This window comes from Grampus griseus (assembly GCF_964374135.1).
Source record: "Grampus griseus genome assembly, chromosome: 16".
In the NCBI taxonomy this organism is placed as follows: domain Eukaryota; kingdom Metazoa; phylum Chordata; class Mammalia; order Artiodactyla; family Delphinidae; genus Grampus; species Grampus griseus.
The window spans coordinates 54,901,283-54,921,808 of NC_139010.1; the positions used below are offsets into that span (position 1 = coordinate 54,901,283).

The following is a 20,526-nucleotide window of genomic DNA, read 5'->3' on the forward strand; positions in this document are numbered from 1 at the left end:
ATTGCAAAAAGTAAGTAGCTTTTTTTTTTTTTTTTTTTTTTTGCTTGCAGCCAAGATATACTTTTTAGGGGAAAAATGGATTTCTGTAACAAAGGGAGAGGGAAAGAGCTGAAGAGAGATATCTGAACATACATTGTTTCAAGATACAAAAAATTGCAACCTGGGGAAGCTTTAGGGGAATGAGCTGTTGGACTTCTCGGCCAGTCTGTCCTTTCAATGAAAAAGACATAGGGTTTGAGGTTCCTTCCGAAACGGGGCAGGCTAATTTAGCCCCTCCCACGAGCCCGAGGGTCTGTTATATCTCTGTTCCTTGAGTACCTCTCTCACTGAGACCGACCACAGCAAGCAGAGGCTGAAAAATAAAGAGCAAAGAGGAAGAAAACAAAAGCTGCCAATTATGGAAGATAGAAGGGGTAAGAGCAAAATTGATTTGATCTGAATCCTTAAGAACAAACAAAAAAAAAAAAAGGAAAAAAGAAAACCAAAAGCCCGGACCAAAAGCAAGTACTTGAAAGAGCAAGAGGCAAAAAGCCCTAAATACACTTTCCCACCCTCTCCTTCTGAGAGGAGGCAGAGAAAAAACTTTGGGAAACATTTTAGGAAGCCAGGCTCCGGGGCTAGAGTCAAGGGTGGCTCCTGAGCAAGCTGGAGCAGCTCATGAATATTCATTAGCAATTGGTATTCAGATCTGGTTTTTTAGAGGCAAAAGACTTCTTCCGTCCCCTCGCAGTTTAGGAGGCAGCTGCCTCATTTACAGTCCAGAGTCGTCTTGCTTCGGGTCAGTACCTCAGTGAGTTTGCTTGAAGATGCTGGGCTCTGTGTGTAGATTTGCCTTGTTCTCGAATTTCCTGTGTGCGTTCCTGTTGTGAAATTAGCAAAGGCTTCTCTGCCTGGAATTAGACAGAGAAGTTAATGTGGCAAGAGCCTGTCACAACAGGACCCGAGAGTATGTCTTACAAAAGACTAAACTTTTCTTGGGAGGTGTGGGGGGAGTGTGCATGGGTGTGGGGAGGGAGGGAAGGGGTATAGGTACGAAGAACAGTTTTATCTTTAAAAAGCAAGGCTTATCGGACGGACTATATTTAGATTTTGTCTAAAAACTGCGAGAGCAGCCTGGTTTGTACAGATGGTGTGCGGTCTCTGTCCTTTACCTCTTTTGGGCATTTTCTGCCAGGACAGAGAGCCAGCTGCTTGCCAGCCCGTGGGAGCCAGGAAGAATGTCTGCAGCATCGTGGTTGTGTAGGGTTGCAAACCTTCATCAGCTCTGGTCTCTAATATCCCCACATATTTTTATCACATACAACGTGGAGGAATGGGATGAGTAGTCAGTAGAGTTCTTAATAATGACAGTAATGATAGCTGTTAACGTTTTCATCTTTACTCTGTGCTGGGAGCTGTTCTAAGCGTATTACACGTGTTACTTATTCCTCACAGCAACTTATAAGGTGAGTGCTATCATTATCATCCCCATTTCCCAGATGATGGAGTTGAGGTAGTGAGAGAGTAGCTTACCTTGGGATCACACAGTAAGTGGTGAATTTGAATGCGGGCGACAGATGCAGGGTCTGAGGGTCTATTTCCCTACCCTGTTGCTCCACTTCAGAGTCTCTTGTTACTGCTTCGACGTTGTTGATTTGGGTTTGCAAATCTTTGAAGCTACAGGGGAAATGATACTGGTGAAATCTCAAGTCTGGTAAGGAATTTGTTCTTTGCTATCAAGTTTACGTGCATTTTTCCCATTTGGTGCCCGTGGCCATTCTCTGTGGTAGGGCCCAGGTATTGTTATTATTGACTTTTACAAAAGGGAAAGACTGAAGCCAGGAGGGGTTAGATGGCAGGAACCACACAGCTCGTTTTCAAAAGTCCAAAGCAGACTAGAAATCCCCTGCCTCTGGTTTCCCTTCTAACCTGCAGATTGAGCTGAGTCATCTCTGAACTTCTGTCCCCACCCCCAGACACTTTCAGTTCCTCAAGGGACTTGGGGAACTTCTTTCCTCCCTTCCAGATTGTTTCAAGACACTTGCCTCTGCCTTGAAGGCTGATTTGGCCCTCTCCTCCTCCTTTAGTCTGGAACCAAGCTGCTCAAGTTTGAATCCCAGCTCCACCCTTTCCTGTGAGCCTCAGTCTCCTCATCTGTAAAATGAAGAGAATAATGTTATCTACCTCACAGGGTTGTTGTAAGGACTAAATGAGGGATTCATGCAGGGTTCTCAGAACAGGGCCTGATGTATATAATATGTGCTCAATAAATGTTACCTGTGGCAATCACTCCTTCAAGCCTCATCTTGATTGTTAGTCCCTCCTTTAAGCCTTATAGTAGCCTTATACTGGATGTTTCTGCAATACCTCACCACTTACACCTAAGGTGGCACTTGTCATATTTGTCCACACTCCTGCCTTCTGCATTGCTTCCCAACCTTCCCCTGACTATAATTTCTTTATTTACCTTTGGATCTGCAGTGTCTAGCACAGTGTTTAACACATAATGGGCGCTCAATAAGTATTTAGTAAGCTAAGTAATATTATCTTAGTTGATGTTCATCCAAGCGTCAGTAGGCTGGTTTAAAAGGGGACCTTTGAGTTTGCAGTGGAGTCCTGCTGGTACAAACAGCTCTTTTGTGCAATATGTAAAGACATCCCTCTAAGTGAATACACTGAAAAACAAAATGCATTTCTTCTAGGTGGGTGACCTTCAGAGCTGATGTGACTCTATGCTAGGGCACCCCATTTGGCCCGTCCAGTTCTGGCTGAACTTCAGCCCCCAGTCCCCTTTCAGCTGAGAACCAAACTGGAGATTTCAGATTCCTCATAGCACAACTTCACTATCTCTGAACAGAACATCTGGTTCCAGAAATAGTGTCCCGCCAGCCCCATTTTATAGCGACCAATCTCGTAGTCTGAGACAACATACTCTGGTAATAGAAGAAAAACAAACACCACAGAGGTTGGCCCTGGATAAAATCATAAAGTACATTAAATTTGTTTCAGCACCCTCCCTTCCCTTTTCTTGGCGTACCTTCAAACCCGTTTGACAAATATTATTGTGTCTTCCATTTGTAAGTCCCTGTGCCAGATGTGTGGGATATAAACAGTTTGCTCACAGTCTAGTGAGGGAGGCAGACATATATACAACCAACTCTAATTGAAGCCAGACTCTGTGAAGTGCTAATAATCATAGCTAACATTGGTTTTTTATTATGTGCAAGGCACTGTAATTTTTATACATACATCTGGCATTGTCTCATGTCATCTTCCCAAAAAAACCTATGATAGAGATTTCTGCATCTTACAGCTGTGGAGAGAAGTTACTTGGCCAACATCATCCAGATAGTAATAGGCAAAGGGGGGAATTTAGACCAATATAGTTAGGCTGCAAAGCATGGGTTCCTAATAGATAAGTTCTCCTACCTCCCTAAGAGCCATAATAGAAGTTTAAGGAAAATCCCATGAGAAACAGAACAGGGATTGATGATTTGGGGGAAAACTTCTCAAAGATGTGGAACGCTTCAGTTGGACCTAGAAAGATGAGTAGAGTCTGGTGCCCACAATAAGCCCTTCCACATCCCAGCAGTGCTTAAAGACCTTTCTCTTTTACCAAAACTGCAGCCTAGATTTAAGAATAAAAAGCTTTTTTCACTTTTTTCCAGGTTCCAAGTAGGGAACCTATTTACATGTTCATCCTGGAGATTTGCAGGCAGAAGTCCAAAGTTTAGCCTTGATTATGAGTTTGGGATTACCAGTCCTGTAATCTAATAAACCTTTACAAAGTCAACAGGTGCATATTAAATGATTTCTTTAATCATGATTGTCTTGCATGGTCATTGGGCACATGTGGTAAACAATTTTTTACAAATGGCAGTGATTGGTCTTGCTTTTACTTGGCCAAACCGTATTTTAAGAGTATTTTCTCCCTTGTGTTGTCTTTATGGTTGCTTCTGCACTCCATAACCAGTGGTTGTGCCGAAGGGCATTACTGTTTAATTCCACCTGCCTATGCAGAGTGAAGGTGAGGACTGGGGCACATCCCATCGGGTCTATTCCTTGTGAGCTCCATTCCCTGAAAAAGTTTGGAGGGAGGCCAAAGTTGAGGGCAGCCCTTGTGGTGAAGAATCATCAAACCTCTTGAAGGTTTGATGGAAGTGCAGATGAGCAGAGGCACTGCCTTTGTCTTGGTGAATGTGTGTGTGTGTTCTGAGGCAGTATTTCTTAAACTTCGATATGCATGTGCATCATTGGGGATCTTGTTAAAATGCAGATTCTGATCCCGCAGCTCTGGAGTGGGGTCTGAGATTGTGCATTTCTAACAAGCTCCCAGGTGTTAGTAATGCTGCCCCTACATAGGCCACACTTCGACTAGCCATGTCATAGTGTCATTGCAAGCCATAGTGTCAGGGCTTATTTTGGTACCAAACAACCAAGCCCTCCCTTCCCCAGTGCTCCCTGCCCCGCCCCCTCCTCTGAAGCTACCACTTTGAGTCACTGATCAGTTATGTCATTACAGGATGATGGGAAACCTAATTCATGCATTCCTTTGTTCTTTCAGTAAACATATGTCCTAGAATTTTGCCATACAAGAAACAAATCTGAATCTTTATCACATACAATCTGTAATTGTACATAAAGGCTCTGTGTTGGATTTCCTAAACATCTCCCACCTTTTCTCTACGGCTCCAAGATTCCTTATGCTGCTTTCATTCCCTTCCTCCAACCTGAGAAGTACTGGAACAGAACATTTGGTTGCCCCAGAACCCTTTGCTGGGTGTTTGGAGTGCCCGAGAGCTGGGGCTAGCAAGGATTCAGGACTCTGAGACTGGGAGCAGCGTGCCAGGGGGGGCACTGTCGGCACTGCAGAAGTGAGGTGAGAATGATCCCAGACGCAAAAGAGGATAATGAATGCAGAGAGGACCGATAGGATTTCTTTAGGTTTGGAAAATTGAGGGAATCATAAGGAAAAAAGAAGTCGTTGGAGTAGAGAAGGCAAGAGGGAGTTTGCCTAACATACTTCCATCCCACAGTTTTTGTGCTAGAGTATCAAAATGAATTTAGAGACCCAGGAACAATGGCAGTACATGCCCTACGTAAAAAGGTGTTTCCTGGGCTTCCCTGGTGGCGCAGTGGTTGAGAGTCCGCCTGCTGATGCAGGGGACGCAGGTTCGTGCCCCAGTCCGGGAGGATCCCGCATGCCACGGAGCGGCTAGGCCCGTGAGCCATGGCTGCTGAGCCTGCGCGTCCGGAGCCTGTGCTCCACAACGGGAGAGACCACAACAGTGAGAGGCCCACGTAACACCAAAAAAAAAAAAAAAAAAAGGTGTTTCCTTCTGATCCATAAGGAGGATGTGGACAATTTCACTCTGTCTGTGAAGATATAAGTAATATGGCATATACTCATTAAAGAAGACATGAAATATGGATTAGAGGAGAAAGAAAAACAATCGCTCATGACAATATTTTGGTGTATTTCCTTGTAGTTCCTTTTTCTATGCCTGGGTTGTTTCTCTTTTTTAGCACTTATTTGACTACAACCTTGAAAAATTACGAGGTGACATTGTGATTGTTAGGCTATACATACAGTTTTAAAGCCTGACTTTCAGTGTAGCAGTGAAGCACAAGTATTTTCCACCTTATAGTATAGTCTTCGTTAGCATAATTTTTATAGTCACATAGTTTTTTTTAAGTGTCCCTGTTATTGAACATTTAGGTTGTTCCCATTTCCAATAAACATCTTTGTGAGTGAAGTTTTTCCATATGTAGGGATGCATGCTGCGGATAGAATCCCAGAAGTAGAATTACTGGATTAAAATTTGTAAATGTTTTTTAAAGTTCTTGATTACTATTAACAAGTTGCTTTACCAAGGATGGACCCTTCATGCTCCCACGAGGAGTTCCTGTTTTGCTCCATCCCTGACAACTTAGGTGTTTTGTTTTGTTTTTTTCTTTAAATAATCGTGTCCACTTTTATGTTGTTTTAGTTTGTTTAATTACTGGTGAATTTGACATTTTTCACATAATGTGCTTCTTCTTTTGTATACTGTTTACATCCGTTGCCTGTTTATTACTTATTGGATTTTATGTTTTAAATTAATTTATGTGAGCTCTTGATAAAATAAAGATATTCAGGTTTTTCTACTATATTTGCAACAGTTTTTCCAAAACCTTAGTGTTTTTATACAGAGACTTACAGCTATGAATAGATCCAATACATTTTTATCTGTGGTGTTATATTTTCAAAAAAGTTTGATATTACATTTATTGTCTCTTTAACCCAGGATAATTTTTTGAAAGTTCCAGATAATTGTCATTTTTGTTTAAACCATTAATTTTTATTAATTTTTCATTTTATTTCACAATGATTAGAGAATATGGCTTTAGTATTTCTGAGGTTTCTTTGTGCCTAAGCATGTAGTGAATTTTTATAAATGTGAACACTTGTGAATAAGATATATTCTGTTTTTAAGATATAAAATTGGATATTTGTAAATCTATCCAGTCATTTCAAGTATATGGTAATCCCTCCTCAACCATAATATTCTCCTATGTGAAATTATGGTACATCTGCATTTACTTTTGTGTACTTTTATTGTTACCTATGAGAATTTTAATTCCAGGAAAAAGAATGAGCTGTGAATAACTTTTTATTGTGGCTTATTAGAAAAGGGTGGGGGGCAGTGATAGAGAGTTGGGACTATAAAAGGAAGTAAAATAGATGCGGAGAAGGAGTAAGTCAATAAAGTCTTGAGAAAGATGAAAGAAGATGAGATAAAGTTCTCAGCATCTTAGGCAGCTGAACCTTGTATGGCTATATAACTTTAGGAAGTATTGTAGTATGGTGTGAGTGAAAATTACCAAGTCTTTCCCTCCCAAATAATCATGGCAGGCCCCAGGAGGCCAGAGCCAGGAGGTGGGTCTGGTTGGCAGGATATAGGAGGTGAGGGTCAGAATCTCTGAACTATAAAATTGAAACAGTATTGCTCAAGTGGATAAAGACTCAGACATATGCACAAAAGACATCTGAAGCAGTGTGTCATCAGCAAAATAACTTTTTAGGCACTGAACTGAAAAGGCAGGGTAGGGAGGACTCGAAAAGTTTCCAGTGAACAAAGGTTGGTAAATAGAAAGTAATAGTGCAGTACTCATATTTTCTAATTTAAGCTGTGTGAAATGTTCTTGATACCATCTTTTGCTTAATGTCTTCTTTTTTATGGCTTTATTTTGGTGTACTTACAAATAATCGTTAGGGCTTTTTCGTAGATTTATTTTCTTTTTCTTCGTTTTTGGTTGATATAGTAACAGTGGTAGCCTGCAAAGATTACAGCTCTGAATCCCCAGAATTTATGAATGTTACCTTATACGGAAAGAGTCTTTGCAGATGTGATTAAATTAAGGAATTTAAACTGGGGAGATCCTGGATAATCACAGATGGTCTTATAAGAGGGAGGAGGAGGGAGACCTGACACAGAAGAAGGCAAGGCAACCACTGTAGCAAGATGCTTTGCTACTGGCTTTGAATATGGAGGAGAGGTCCACAAGCCAAGGAATGTGGAATGCGGAATGCATGGAATGCCATCAGGCAGATGGAAAAGGAAGAGTAGCCCTGCCTACAGCTTGATTTCAGTCCAGTGAAATTGATTTCAGACTTTGAACTTGGAACTTCAGAACTGTAAGAGTAAATGTGTATTGTTTTAAGCCAATGGGTTTGTGGTAATTTGTTATGGCAGCTGTAGGAAACTAACAGAGTAAGTGTTCAATACATGGAAGTGGTGATGGTTTAGTTAGTTAATCTACAGGTTTGTAGTGTGTATTGAGCCACGTGTTGTTCCAGTCAACTTACAGATGTTAACTCAGTTCTCAAACAAGTGTTTGAAGTCGATACTATCCCTGTCTTACAAATGAGAAACCAAGGAATGAGTAGTTAAGTGACCAACCTAAAGTCTCTCAATTGGTAAGTGCTGAGGTTGAGATTTGAACCCATAGTTGTTGATCTTACTATTATTTTGAGATATAATTCACATACCATATAATTAACCTGCTTAAAGTTTACAATTCATTGTTTTTAAACATAGTCACAGAATCGTGCGGCCATCACTACAATCAATTTTAGAACATTTTATCACCACAAGAGGAAAACCTGTACCCATTAGCATGAATTTAATTAACTTTAATATAGTTCTTTTCTCACTATGACTTGCCCCATTTTTGAGTTCTTAATTTTTGTTCTTGTCAAAATGATCTGGTGCATATGAAAGTAATTTTTTTAGAAAGGGCATCAGTGTGGTAAGAGAGTGACAACTTGTCTAAATATCGATAGCTTATCCCCCTCAAGTAATTGGAAATATGCCCGCATTGTCTTGAGAAGTTTGATGCTGTGAAGTACTTTGAGGACACTTTTTCAGCCTGAACATTTTTCTGTTCTCTATTCCTGACATTTTCATAGTGAGACAACTGAGTATAGACTTCCTTTCATTGATTTTGCTTAGAATGTGGTAAACCCTTTTGATTTCCAAATTCAGGACTTCTTTAGGGGCAAGAAGGATTTCTCTTTTCATAACTTTAATCAGTGCTCCTACTCTGTTTGCTTGCTTTTCTTCTTCAGGGACCTATTATTTGGATCTCTTATCTCTGAACTTACTCCATCCGTTTATCTCTCCCTTTCTTCCCTCCCTCCCTCCCTCTCTCTCTCTCTCTCACTCTTTCTTTCCCTCTCTCTCTCCTTTCTTCCTTCCTTCTTTCCTTTCCTTTCTTTATTTTCCTTTGTATTCTGACAATATTTTCCTAATATTCTCTACATCACTGATTCAGTTTTCCTTAATTATTTCTAGTATAAACTTTCATTCAGCTACAGTATTTTTAGTTTCCATGAAATCTTTTATCCTAATCTGTTCTCTTCTCAGACCAGCATCCTCTTGTATCTAACCAAAAAATAAATAAAGATTTCCCTCTCTTTCCTGCATCATATCTATTTTGGAAGCAAGCTTTTCCTCTACCATTCTTTCTACTTATTGCAAAATTTATTTAATCTAAGGCCTTATCCTTGAAAGAAAAGAGATACTTTCTGTAGGGGTGCACAAATGAATGTTATGTGTTTTTCATCTTATTCTAAAAAGAATTTAAGGAAGCACTAGGGGAGATTTATCCCAGTTCAGTGTTAGAGATGGGGAATGCCTGGTCTACCCTTTGCTCCCTTAGATTCCGTTTGGATCCTAGAATAATGCAATCACCAAATGCAACATCCCCTTCTATGTGTGGGAAGACATCTCAGTCCTCTACCCAAGAAAGCTCACTCGGATCCAGGAAAGAAGGCAACAGTCCTGTTGCCATAGAGTCATGTTTCAGAGGATAGAGAGGCTAGGGCTCTCAGGATTCTGTCAGTATTTTTGTCCAGAGGCATAAAGGCATTCAGGAAGGACCCTTCTCTGGGCCCATTTTCTTGCCTTTGCCCCTTTCCCACTGAGAGCAAACCTTCATTAAACTGCGGAGTGAGCTCCTGCGCCACTGCTTAGCACCTTGCCCAAGTAATGTCTTTGGTTGGAGATCAGTTCTAAGTCTCTTTATACTCATGGTAGAGTGAGCTTATCAGTTCACAGAGGCAAAAATAAACACACAAACAAGCAAAACAAAGCAAGACAAAACAACAAACCCGGGACTTCCCAAAGTGTTCCCTGTGCCCCTCCCGTCACACCATGCTTCTCTTCTCCCACAGTGCGCTTTTGTTGATCCCAAGTTAATGAGTGTTAGGTGGGCCAGCTGAGGCCTCTGCTTACTTGCCTCCCTCATGCTGCCTTGTCTCAGAAGAGGTGATACTAGCCATTAGCGTCATTTCTTAATGCTAATGCACTGACGTTTCATTTGAGGAAAAAATATCATTTCTTTTAGGATACAGATATAGATTTTCACAAGAATGTGGGACAGTGTGGCAAAGTATTTTCACTTATGCTGTCATCATACTTAGTGGTCCTAAGACTTGGCTCTGTGAGATCACTCGGGCAGGAATGAACCAAGAAGTTGGTGAGCAATGGGAAGAAACTAGTATTGGGCTTTTGCAATAGTCCAGTGGGTGAGAGATGATGGGGACCTGCACTAAGGCATTGATGGTGGGTGGGTGGGGGAGAGGGATGGATGAGAGGAGCTGGATTTAAATAATATTTATGAGGTAGAGTTTGAGGTGGAGGGCTAGGTGGTTTGTTGGGAAGGAAGGAGGAGGAGATGTTAAGATTTATTCTCAAGTTTAGCTTTAGATGATTGGATTAATATTTATGAATAAGACTGGGAATAAGGGAGGGAGAGTGGATTTGGCAGGGGAGGAGGGAGATAATAAGTTTATCCTGGCACATGCTAAATAAGAGATGCTTATAAGATATCAAGGCAGAGATATTCTGTTGGTTGCTGGAAATGTGGATGTAGAGCTTGGAGAGGTCTGGCCAAAATCAAGAGATAATGGGAGTTAGAGTTGGAGCATGGAGTCAATAGTTGAAAATATGAGCATTTAAAGTATGAGTTACCCTGGAAAGTATAGGGGATGATTGTTATACAGCAGAAACTAACACAACATTGTAAATCAATTATACTCCAATAAAGATGTTAAAAAATAAAACAACAATTATACTAAAAACAAAAAAAGAAAAGAAAGTATAGGGAATGAAAACAGAAGAGATAAAGAATGGAACCCAAGGAAACACCAACAATAAAGGGATGGGAAAAGAAATGCCTTAAGAAGAGAGATTCAGAAAGAAAACCTAAAAAGGTAAGAGAAAGCCAAGGAGAGTCTGAACCCAGTAGCCAAGGGAGAGTGTGGGTTTTTTTTGGTTTTTTTTTTGTTTTTTTTTTTGCGGTACGCGGGCCTCTCACTGTTGTGGCCTCTCCCGTTGTGGAGCACAGGCTCCGGACGCGCAGGCTCAGCGGCCATGGCTCACGGGCCCAGCCACTCCGCGGCATGTGGGATCTTCCCGGACCGGGGCACGAACCCATGTCCCCTGCACCGACAGGCGGACTCCCAACCACTGGGCCACCAGGGAAGCCCGGGAGAGTGTGTTTTGAGACCAAAGTTTCTAGAAGAAGTGCCAAAGCTGCAGATTAGACAAGAAGGAGAATGAGAAGAGGTATCGTATTTTCTATTCTTCGAGCACCTCCCACCCCTGCCCCACAGTGTAATGTTTTTGGGAATTGGGATGCACTTTATAATATTTCCTACCCACAGACCCTTAATCCCTCCAGCAAAAACCCTTAAAACTCTAATGGTACATTTTATAGTGGGAGAGATGTGGTGATTGGGTTTGAGAATTTGGAGCTTATAAATATCCTTGGTGAAAACAGACTTAGTAGAATATTAAGAGGTTAAACAGCAAAAGTTAGCAGAAAGTAGGAACAATGAGCTTATTAGATAACTCAAGAAGTGAGGTGATGGAGGGAAAGAGAGAGCTGACGTGAGGGATGAGTTGGATCAAGGGAAGAATGTTGCAGACTAGAGTGGACTTGATGATGTTTGAAGGATAAGAGCCAACAGGGGGGATTCCCTGGCGGTCCAGTGGTTTAGGACTCTGTGCTTTCACCGCCAGACCCAGGTTCAATCCCTGGTCAGGAAACTTAAGATCCTGCAAGCTGCGCAGTGCGGCCAAAAAAACCCCAAAAGAGCCAATGGAAGGGAGATGGACTCATTCATTAACAAATATTTATTGAGCAAAGAGTATATGTCAAGCACTGTTCTAGGCACTGAGGATACAGTGGAAAGCAAAACAAAATCCTTAACTTCACAGGGTTTATGTTCTGGGTGGAGGGGTGGAGTGAGGGCAGACAGGTAATCATCAAAAAAAAAAAAAGTAAGATGTATGGTATGTTAGTGATAAGTACTAAGAAAAAATCAAAGCAGGAAAGGGGGTTGAGAAGTATTGGGAGGTTACAATTTTACATAGGGTGGTAAAATAGAAGGTGATTGGGAAGAAAGACCTTAAAGAGGTAAAGCAGGCCAGCATGTGGCACTCTCTGGGAAGAATGTTCCAGGTGGCGAGGCCAGCAAATACAAAGTCCTGCAGAGAAATTAAGTGTTTAAGGAAGAGCAAAGAAGCCAGTGTGGCTGAGTTGAAGAGAGGTGACAAGGAGGTGAGAGCTGAGGGACTTCCCTGGTGGTCCAGTGGCTAAGGCTCCATGCTTCAAATGCAGGGGGTGTGGGTTCGATTCCTGGTCAGGAAATAAGATCCCACATGCTGTGCGGCCAAAAAAAAAGGGAAAAAAAATGCAGGAGGTGAGAGCTGAGAGGTGGATTTGAACTAAACAGACTGTCTAGGGTCTTGCAGGCCATTGTTAACCTTTGGCTTTCCTTATAGTGAAATGGGAAACCACTGTGCGTTTTGAGCAGAGTAGTGACTGGATCCAGTTCACATTTTGATAGGCTCCCCGTGGCTACTATGTGGAGAATAGACGGAAAGGGGGCAAGGGTAGAAGAGAGAGATCAGTTGGGAAACTACTTCAATAATACCAGTGGGAAATGATTGTGTCTAGTCCTAGGTGGTAGCAGTAGAAGTTGTGAGAAGTGATTGGATTTTTAAAAATAGAGGTAGAGTTGATTTACGATATTATATTACTTTTGAGTATATAGCACAGTGATTCAAAATTTTTATAGATTATACTCTATTTAAAGTTATTATAAAATATGGGCTATATTCCCTGTGCTGTACAATATATCCTTGTAGCTTATTTATTTTATACGTAGTAGTTTGTATCTCTTAATGCCCTGCCCCTATCTTGCTCCTCCCCCTTCCCTCTCCCCACTGGTAACCACTAGTTTTTTCTCTATGTCTGTGAGTCTGTTTCTGTTTTGTTACATTCATTCATTTGTTTTATTTTTTAGATTCCACATATAAGTGATAACATACAGTATTTGTCTTTCTCTGTCTGACTTATTTCACTAAGCATAATACCCATCTATGTTGTTACAAATGGCAAAATTTCATTCTTTTTTATGGCTGAGTAGTATTCCATTGTATATATATACCACATGTTCTTTATCCATTCATCTGTTGATGGACACTTAGGTTGCTTCCATATCTTGGCTGTTGTAAATAATGCTGCTGTGACCAATGGGGGTGCATGTATCTTTTTCTTGAATTTGTGTTTTTGTATTCTTTGGATATATACACAGGAGTGGAATTGCTGGATCATATGGTAGTTCTATTTTTAGTTTTTTGAGGAACCTTCATATTGTTCTGTAGTGGCTGCACCAACTTATATTCCCAACAACACTGTACGAGGGTTCCTTTTCTCCACATCCTCGCCAACATTTGTTAGTTGTGTTCTTTTTGATGATAGCCATTCTAACAGGTGTGAGGTAGTATCTTGTTGTGGTTTTGATTTGCATTTCTCTGATGATTAACAATGTTGAGCATGATTACTATTTTTGACAACATATTTTACATATTTCTCTTTTGTGTATCCCTTAACTGCTTATTGCAGATATAGATGATTTTACCACTTTTGTCTTATAACTTTTCTACTAGCTTTGTATGTGGTTGACTTACTACCTTTACTGTATATTTGCCTTTACTGATGAGCTTTTTCCTTTTGTAATTTTCATGTCTTTAGTTGTGGCCTTTTCTTTTGTCTTAGAGAAGTCCCTTTAACATTTCTTGTAAAACTGGTTTGGTGGCGCTGAACTCTTTTAGTTTTTGCTTGTCTATGAAACTTTTGATCTCTCTATTAAATCTGAGCAAAAGCCTTGCTGAGTAGAGTATTCTTGGTTGTAAGTTTTTCCCTTTCATTACTTTAAATATATTGTGCCACTGTCTTCTGGCCTGCAGAGTTTCTGCTGAAAAGTCAGCTGATTATGCTTGATATAATCTTAGAGGTCTCTTAAACTTTCCTCATTTCTTTTTATTCCTTTTTCTGTTCCGCATCAGTGATTTCCTCTACTCTGTCTTCTGGTTCGCTGATCCATTCCTCTATATCATTTAGTCTGTTGTTGATTCCTTGTAGTGTATTTTTCATTTCAGTTATTTTATTCTTCATCTCTGTTTGGTTCTTATTTTTATTTTCTCTCTGTTAAAAACTTCTAACTTCTCACTCTGTTCATCCATTCTTCTCCTGAGTTCTTTGATCTTTATAATCATTACCTTGAATTCTTTATTGGATAGGTTGCCTATCTCCACTTCACTTAGTTTTTCTTCTGGGATTTTATCTTGTTTCTTCCTTTGGAACATGTTCCTCTGTCACCTCATTTTGCCTAAGTTGCTGTTTTTATTTCTATGTTTCTGGCAGGTTGGTTATATTTCCCAACCTTAGAGAAGTGACCTTTTGTAGCAGATGTCCTATGAGTCCCAGCAGCACACTCCCCTCTGGTCACCAAAGCTGTATGCTCTAGGGGTGCTCCCATGTGGGCTGAGTCCTTCTGTTGCGGCAGGCTGACTGCTGTGGATGGTCTGGTAGGTGTGGCTGGCCCCCAGTCTGGTTGGTTGCCAGGTCCTGCCTTGTGTGGGGGCTGCTAGCTGCTGGTTGCTGGGGTTGGGTCACGAGGCAGCTGCCTGAAGAACCCCAGGGGTCTCAAGGCTAGCGCTGGCTCACTGGTGGGCAGAGCCAGGTTCTGGGGTGGTGGTTGTGGCGTCAGGGTTCCCTAATCTAGTTTTGGCCTGGTGGTGGGTGGAGCTTGTTCTTGACATGGCTAGCTGTGGGTTCTGGGGTGCCCTAAAGCTGGTGCTGGCCTGCTGGTGAGTGGAGCTGAACCTGGGGCAGCTGGCTGAGTAATCCAAGGTATCTCAGAGCTGGTGTTGATCTGATGGTGGGTGGGGCTAGAGCCCAGGGGATCCCAGGGATAATGTTGGCCCACTGGTGGGTGGACCCATGTCTCAAGGTCTCTGGCTACAGGGCCCTGGGGGTCCTGAAGCTGGTGTTAGCCTGCTCGTGTGTGGGGCTGGATCTCAGGGAGTCCCAGGGCTGCTACTGGCCCACTGGTGGGCAGAGCCGGGTCCTAGAGTCTCTGGCTCCAGAGCCCAGGGGTCCAAGAGCAGGTGTTGGACTGCTGGTGGGTGGGGCCAGTTCCTGGCACAGCTGGCTGCACGATCTGGGATGTACTGGAGTTTGTGTTGGCCTGCTGGTAAGTGAGGCCCCATCTCAGTGTGGCTGGCTGAGGGGCTCAACTTGCCTCAGAGCTGGTGTTGATCTGCTGGTGGGCAGAGTTGGGGCCCAGTAGGTCCTGGGATTGGTGCCTACCTGCTGGTGCTGGGCTGGGTCCTTCCATGGCAGGATGCAGGGCTGCGGTTGTCCTGGGGCTGGTGTCTGCCCGCTGGTGGGTGGGGCCAGGGCCCGGGGTGTCCTGGGGCTGGTGCCTGCACACTGGTGTGTGAGGCTAGGTTCTGGGCCCTCCGGTGGACAGGGCTGTGTCCAGGGATGGCTCTGGGCTCAGGGAATCTTAAGGCAGCCTGCCTGCTGTGGGTGGGGCTGTGTCCCGGCCTGGCTAGTTGCTTGGCCCGAGGCATCCCAGTACTGGTGCTTACTGGCTGGTGAGTGGGGCTGGGGCTAGGTCCCAAGACTAATAAGGTAGAGGGAGGATTCCAAAATGGAGCTTGCTAGCAGCTGTGTCCACACAGTAGAACGAGCTCCAAAAAATGCCTGCTGCCAGTGCCTGTGCCCCCAGGGTGAGCTCCAGTTGCCTCCTGCCTCTCTGGGAGCCTCTCCAAGATCATCAGGTGGGTCTGAGCCAGGTTCCTTTCAGATGACTGCTTCTGCCCTGGTTCCTGGAGCATGTGAGATTTTGTGTGAGCCCTTTAAGAATGGAGTCTCCGTTTCCCATAGCTCTCTGGGTCTCCCAAAAGTATGTCCCATTGGCCTTCAAAGCCAAACGTTCTGGGGACTCGACTTCCTTGTGCAGGACCCTAGGGCTGAGGTGCCCCATGTGGGGCTCAGACCCTCGCTTTTTGGGGAGAACCTCTGCAATTGTAATTATTCTTTCCTTTGGGGGGTCACCCACCTGGGGATATGGGTCTTGACTGTACTGTGCCTCTGCCCCTCCTGCCCATCTCATTGTAGTTCCTTCTTTGTATCTTTTCTGGTAGGTTCTGGTCTTTCTCATCAATAGTTGCTCTGTAAATAGTTGTAATTTTGGTGTGCCTATGAGAAGATATAAGCTTCCTACTCTACCCTCTTGGGAACTCTCCCAAGAAGTGATTGGATTTTGAAGGCAGAGCCAATAGTATTTCCTGACTGGATCCGGATGGAAAACAAAGAGAGAAGGAAATTTGTTTCCAAGGTTTTGGGCCTTCCCAAAACGAGAAGGATGGAGTGGCCTTGAGCTGAAGTGGAAAGACTGTAGGAGGAACATGTTTGAGTGGGAAGCTCAGGATCTCAGTTTTGGATGTTTTAAGTTTGAGATGCCTTTGATAAGAAATGCCTGTTTGGGGATTTCCCTGGTGGTCCAGTGGTTAAGACTCCCCACTTCCACTGCAGGGGGCGCAGATTCGATCCCTGGTCAGGGAACTAAGATCCTGCATGCTGTGCAGCGTGGCCAAAAAAAAAAGAAAAAAAGAAAAAAGAAAAGAAGTGCCTATTTGACATGGAGATTTTGAATTAAGCAGATGAATATACAAGTCTGGAGTTCAGGGGAGAAGACTGTGCTGGAGATACAAATTTGGGTCATTAGGTGGTGTTTAAACTCAGTGAGACTGGACTTAAATGCAACGAGACTGGATGAGAGCACCAAAGGAGTGAATGTAGCTAGAAAAGAAATTCCAAGGACTGAGCCTTGGGATGCTACAAATTTAATGGTTGGGGACAAGAGGAGAAATCATCCAACAAGACTGAGAAAGAGCATGTGTGTGTGTGTGTGTGTGTGTGTGTGTGTGTGTGTGTGTGTGTGTGTGTGTGTTGGGGTGGGAGGAGGGGATAAACTAGGAGAGTATGTTGTCCTGAGATCCAAGTAAAGAAAGTGTTAAGAGGAGGAAGTGGTTGGCTGGATCTAATGCTGCTCATGGGTCAAATAAGGTGAAACTGAGAATTGACCATTGTATTTAGCACAGTGGAGGTCCATGGTGATCTCGGTAAGAGCCTGTTTGGTGGAGTGCTGGGAGCAAAATTCTCACTGGAGTTCATCCTATTGCTTCTCCTCTCCCCCTCCTTCCTCCCTGAACTAAGGAGAAATCAGTGGTACCTGAAGAACATGGTTGAGTGTGAGGGAGGCATGGTTCCTCAAAGGAAATTCAGAGTCCTAGTACCAGAAGAAGGGGAAATGGATTCTTGGCAGACAATACAGCAAATGTTCACTTTAGCTAGAAATAGCCTGTTCCTGTCCTGTGTATCCTATTTACAGTCTCTAGCATCAGTTCTCTGTAAAGATTTTTAGGAATGGAAACTTTTATAGGAAGGCATATAACCCCTGGTGCTGATAGACCATCCAGATTGCAGACATTTTCTCTGAAAGAAAAGCCAGAGGCCCTACAGGGCTAGGAAGTGTGTTCTTTTACAAATGTGTCTTTCTCAGTGAGCTCACTCCAGGATTCAGACTGTGAAAATAGCCCAAACCCCAGGCTCCTAGTCACTGTTACACTTTCCAGAACTGCCTTATGGTTTCATGTGGTATATCTGTTTGCAAAATCCAGTGATTTGGAGGACTTTTCACTTTAAGAGAGGATAAGGGCAGGGTAGGAGTAGGAAATCACAATTCAAACATGGTCTAGATATTTCTGCATTTGGCATTTTAAAAAGACTCAGTGAATGTTAGTGCTGGAAGGGACTTGAGTATTCTCAAATCTCTTCATTAAAACAGAATTAATTACATTGCTGTCTTTTAAAATTACACAAATAATTCAAGTTTATTACAGGAAATTTGGGATACATAAAGAACAAGTAAGAAAATAAAAATTCTCTGTAAGCTCACTGTTCATACTTCTTTGTCATGTCCTTCTCTTGTTCTCTTCTTTCTCCTACTTTTTATTGTTTATTATTAATTTTTAAAAAATTTGGAGCCATGTTTTTCATACTGATTGTAATCTTCTATTTTACTACACAATTTGTCATGATAATCAAATGGCTTTTACCGTATGATTTTTAATGACTGCATATAGTATTCCATCATTTGAACATATACCATGTACTTATTTAACGATTACCTTTTATGGAATACTTAGGAAATTTCCAAATATTTTACTATTATAAAAACTGTTGTGGATCAATCTCAGTGCATGTCTTTGAAGATGTCTTTAGGATAAATTCCTAAAAGTAGAATTTCTAAATTGTTCTCCAAATTACAGCAGTATCTGAGTGACAGAAACACTGACGTCCTGAGTTAGGAAGGAGTATGCCCAAGTTACTCAGCTGGTCAGTGGCTGAGTGTGTTTTGGAGTCCAGCTCCCTGTCTTTTGAGAGACCCTTTTCCTTGACACCATGCTTCCTGTTACATTTCAGCTTCTTCTTAGTGATGTCCTGCAGGAACCCTTAGACCTTGATGACATATAAATTTTTCCTGCAAAGTGTGTGGCTCCCACTCATGCCAAACTAGTCCTCTAATTCATCTGTGGGCGTGAACTCTGAACAGTTAGAGACACCTTTGTTCATGAGAGACGATGGTGCTCCTCAGATACCTTTCCCCTTTAGGGTGATAAATATTTCTTTATTAGTCAAGAGCCATACCCACTAGACATTTCCTCATACACATGAAGTGTTCCTGAGGTTTCTCTGACTTCTTTTTGCCCTTACTGTTTATATACTTTCTTTCCAAAATCCTGCTTCACAGTAGTGCTTCTCGATAGGAAGGCCACCTTTCAGTGGACTCCAGTGATTGAGTCCCCCTCCTACCCGAGTTGTGGTTCACTTTGACTCACCCCAACCCATCCAACCAGTTGGCAGAAACACAGCAAGGCCTACATGTTGGAGCAAGTTGTACTGGTGGCTCTTCCATAACTGAGAAACTTTTAAAAGGCAATGGCGATTTGGCCAATTCTTAGCCTATAAGACCTTCCCCAATTTACAAATATATTTATTAGGTTGAAGCTTTTGAAACTGACAGTTTTGTACAGTCAAGAATTGTCAAGTATTGGCAATTTCTTATGATTCATCCTAATATGTAAAATGATCCTAGATGTCAAAAATATGCTATAGAAAACATACCAGTTACACATCTCAGAATATCCCCAAGATAGATTCCAGAAGGTCTGCCACTGACCCCTGAACACCCAACCAGGGCTGTGTTTCTCACATATCAAAAGGCAAAGTTTTTTGTTTTTTTTAAAAAAATGTCCATTGTTGTTGAAGAGGTGGCCCAAATTGTTGGCGAGATTGTTGGCAATGGGTAAACTTTTTTAGAGGGAAATGTGGCTATAATTATTCAAAGCCTTAAAAATGTGTACACTCTGACCCAGAACATCTACTATGAAAACTCACCCTAAGTAAAGCAGCCTGGATGTGTGCATAGATGTGCCTTCAAGGATATTTATTAGAGCATTGTTTGTAATGGTGAACAACTATAAATAACCTGGAGTAATGTATATGTCTAGGTGAAACAACCAAATAATTAAATGATGTTGTGAAAGAATTTCCAAGGACAAGAGATAAAAAGCACTGTTGGGAGAAAAACAAGTTATAAAGTTGAACAATCAAGACCCATTTTGTTAAAATATTTAATAAATGTAGACATGAAATATACACAGGAGGAAGACTGGCAAGATATATAGTGAAATATTAAAAGGACTATTTATGGGTGATCAAAAGAGTGAATTTTATTTTCCTCTTTTATACTTTTCTGTATTTTCCAAATTTTTAACAGTAAGCATATAATATTTTGCAATCATAAAAAAATCTGTCATGGAAAACTTTTAACGTTAAATGAAAAGTAACTAATTGACTAGTAAAAAATTAAGCAGGTAAGAAATACACATGAATTTCAAATAGCAGAAGCAGGTGAAAATAAGAATGAAAGTGAAATGAGGAAATTATGTTGGATTAAAAAAGAACATGTGTTTACAAAACTGAAAACTGTTAAACTCTTAACATATGGGTATAGTAAGGTTGGCAACGATGCTCCTTTGCCTGCCTTGTAAATGAAGTTTCCCAGCAAAGAACAATAGATCCACTAGAGGACATGAGGAAATCAAATAAGTCTCGAAGCAGAACAGGCCTTGATAACCGCCTAGTTCAGTGGCTACAGGAATTTTTTTAAAAAATAAATTTATTTATTTTTGGCTGTGTTGGGTCTTCGTTTCTGTGCGAGGGCTTTCTCTAGTTGCGGTGAGCAGGGGCCACTCTTCATCGTGGTGCGCGGGCCTCTCACTATCGCGGCCTCTCTTGTTGCGGAGCACAGGCTCCAGACACGCAGGCTCAGTAGTTGTGGCTCACGGGCCCAGTTGCTCCGTGGCATGTGGGATCTTCCCAGACCAGGGCTGGAACCCGTGTCCCCTGCATTGGCAGGCAGATTCTCAACCACTGCGCCACCAGGGAAGCCCAGGAATTTTTAAATTTGATGGACTGGCAGGATTTTTCTTTTTAAAAAGTCAATATCAATTTTTACCAAAGTAATACATGCATATAATTAAAAGTCAAGTTTAATAATCATAGCAAAGA

General features: G+C 42.0%; 1 protein-coding gene across 1 annotated transcript in view; it reads left to right on the forward strand.

The window, feature by feature from the left end:
- The first annotated feature begins 343 nt into the window (after nucleotides 1-343).
- Nucleotides 344-20,526, forward strand: part of ENTPD1 (ectonucleoside triphosphate diphosphohydrolase 1) — an 85,596-nt gene continuing 65,413 nt past the window's right edge. The window contains exon 1 of the mRNA XM_082673430.1: nucleotides 344-413. Coding sequence (XP_082529556.1) covers nucleotides 398-413 — 16 coding nt within the window. The 5' untranslated portion in view covers nucleotides 344-397. The remainder of the gene's footprint in view (nucleotides 414-20,526) is intronic.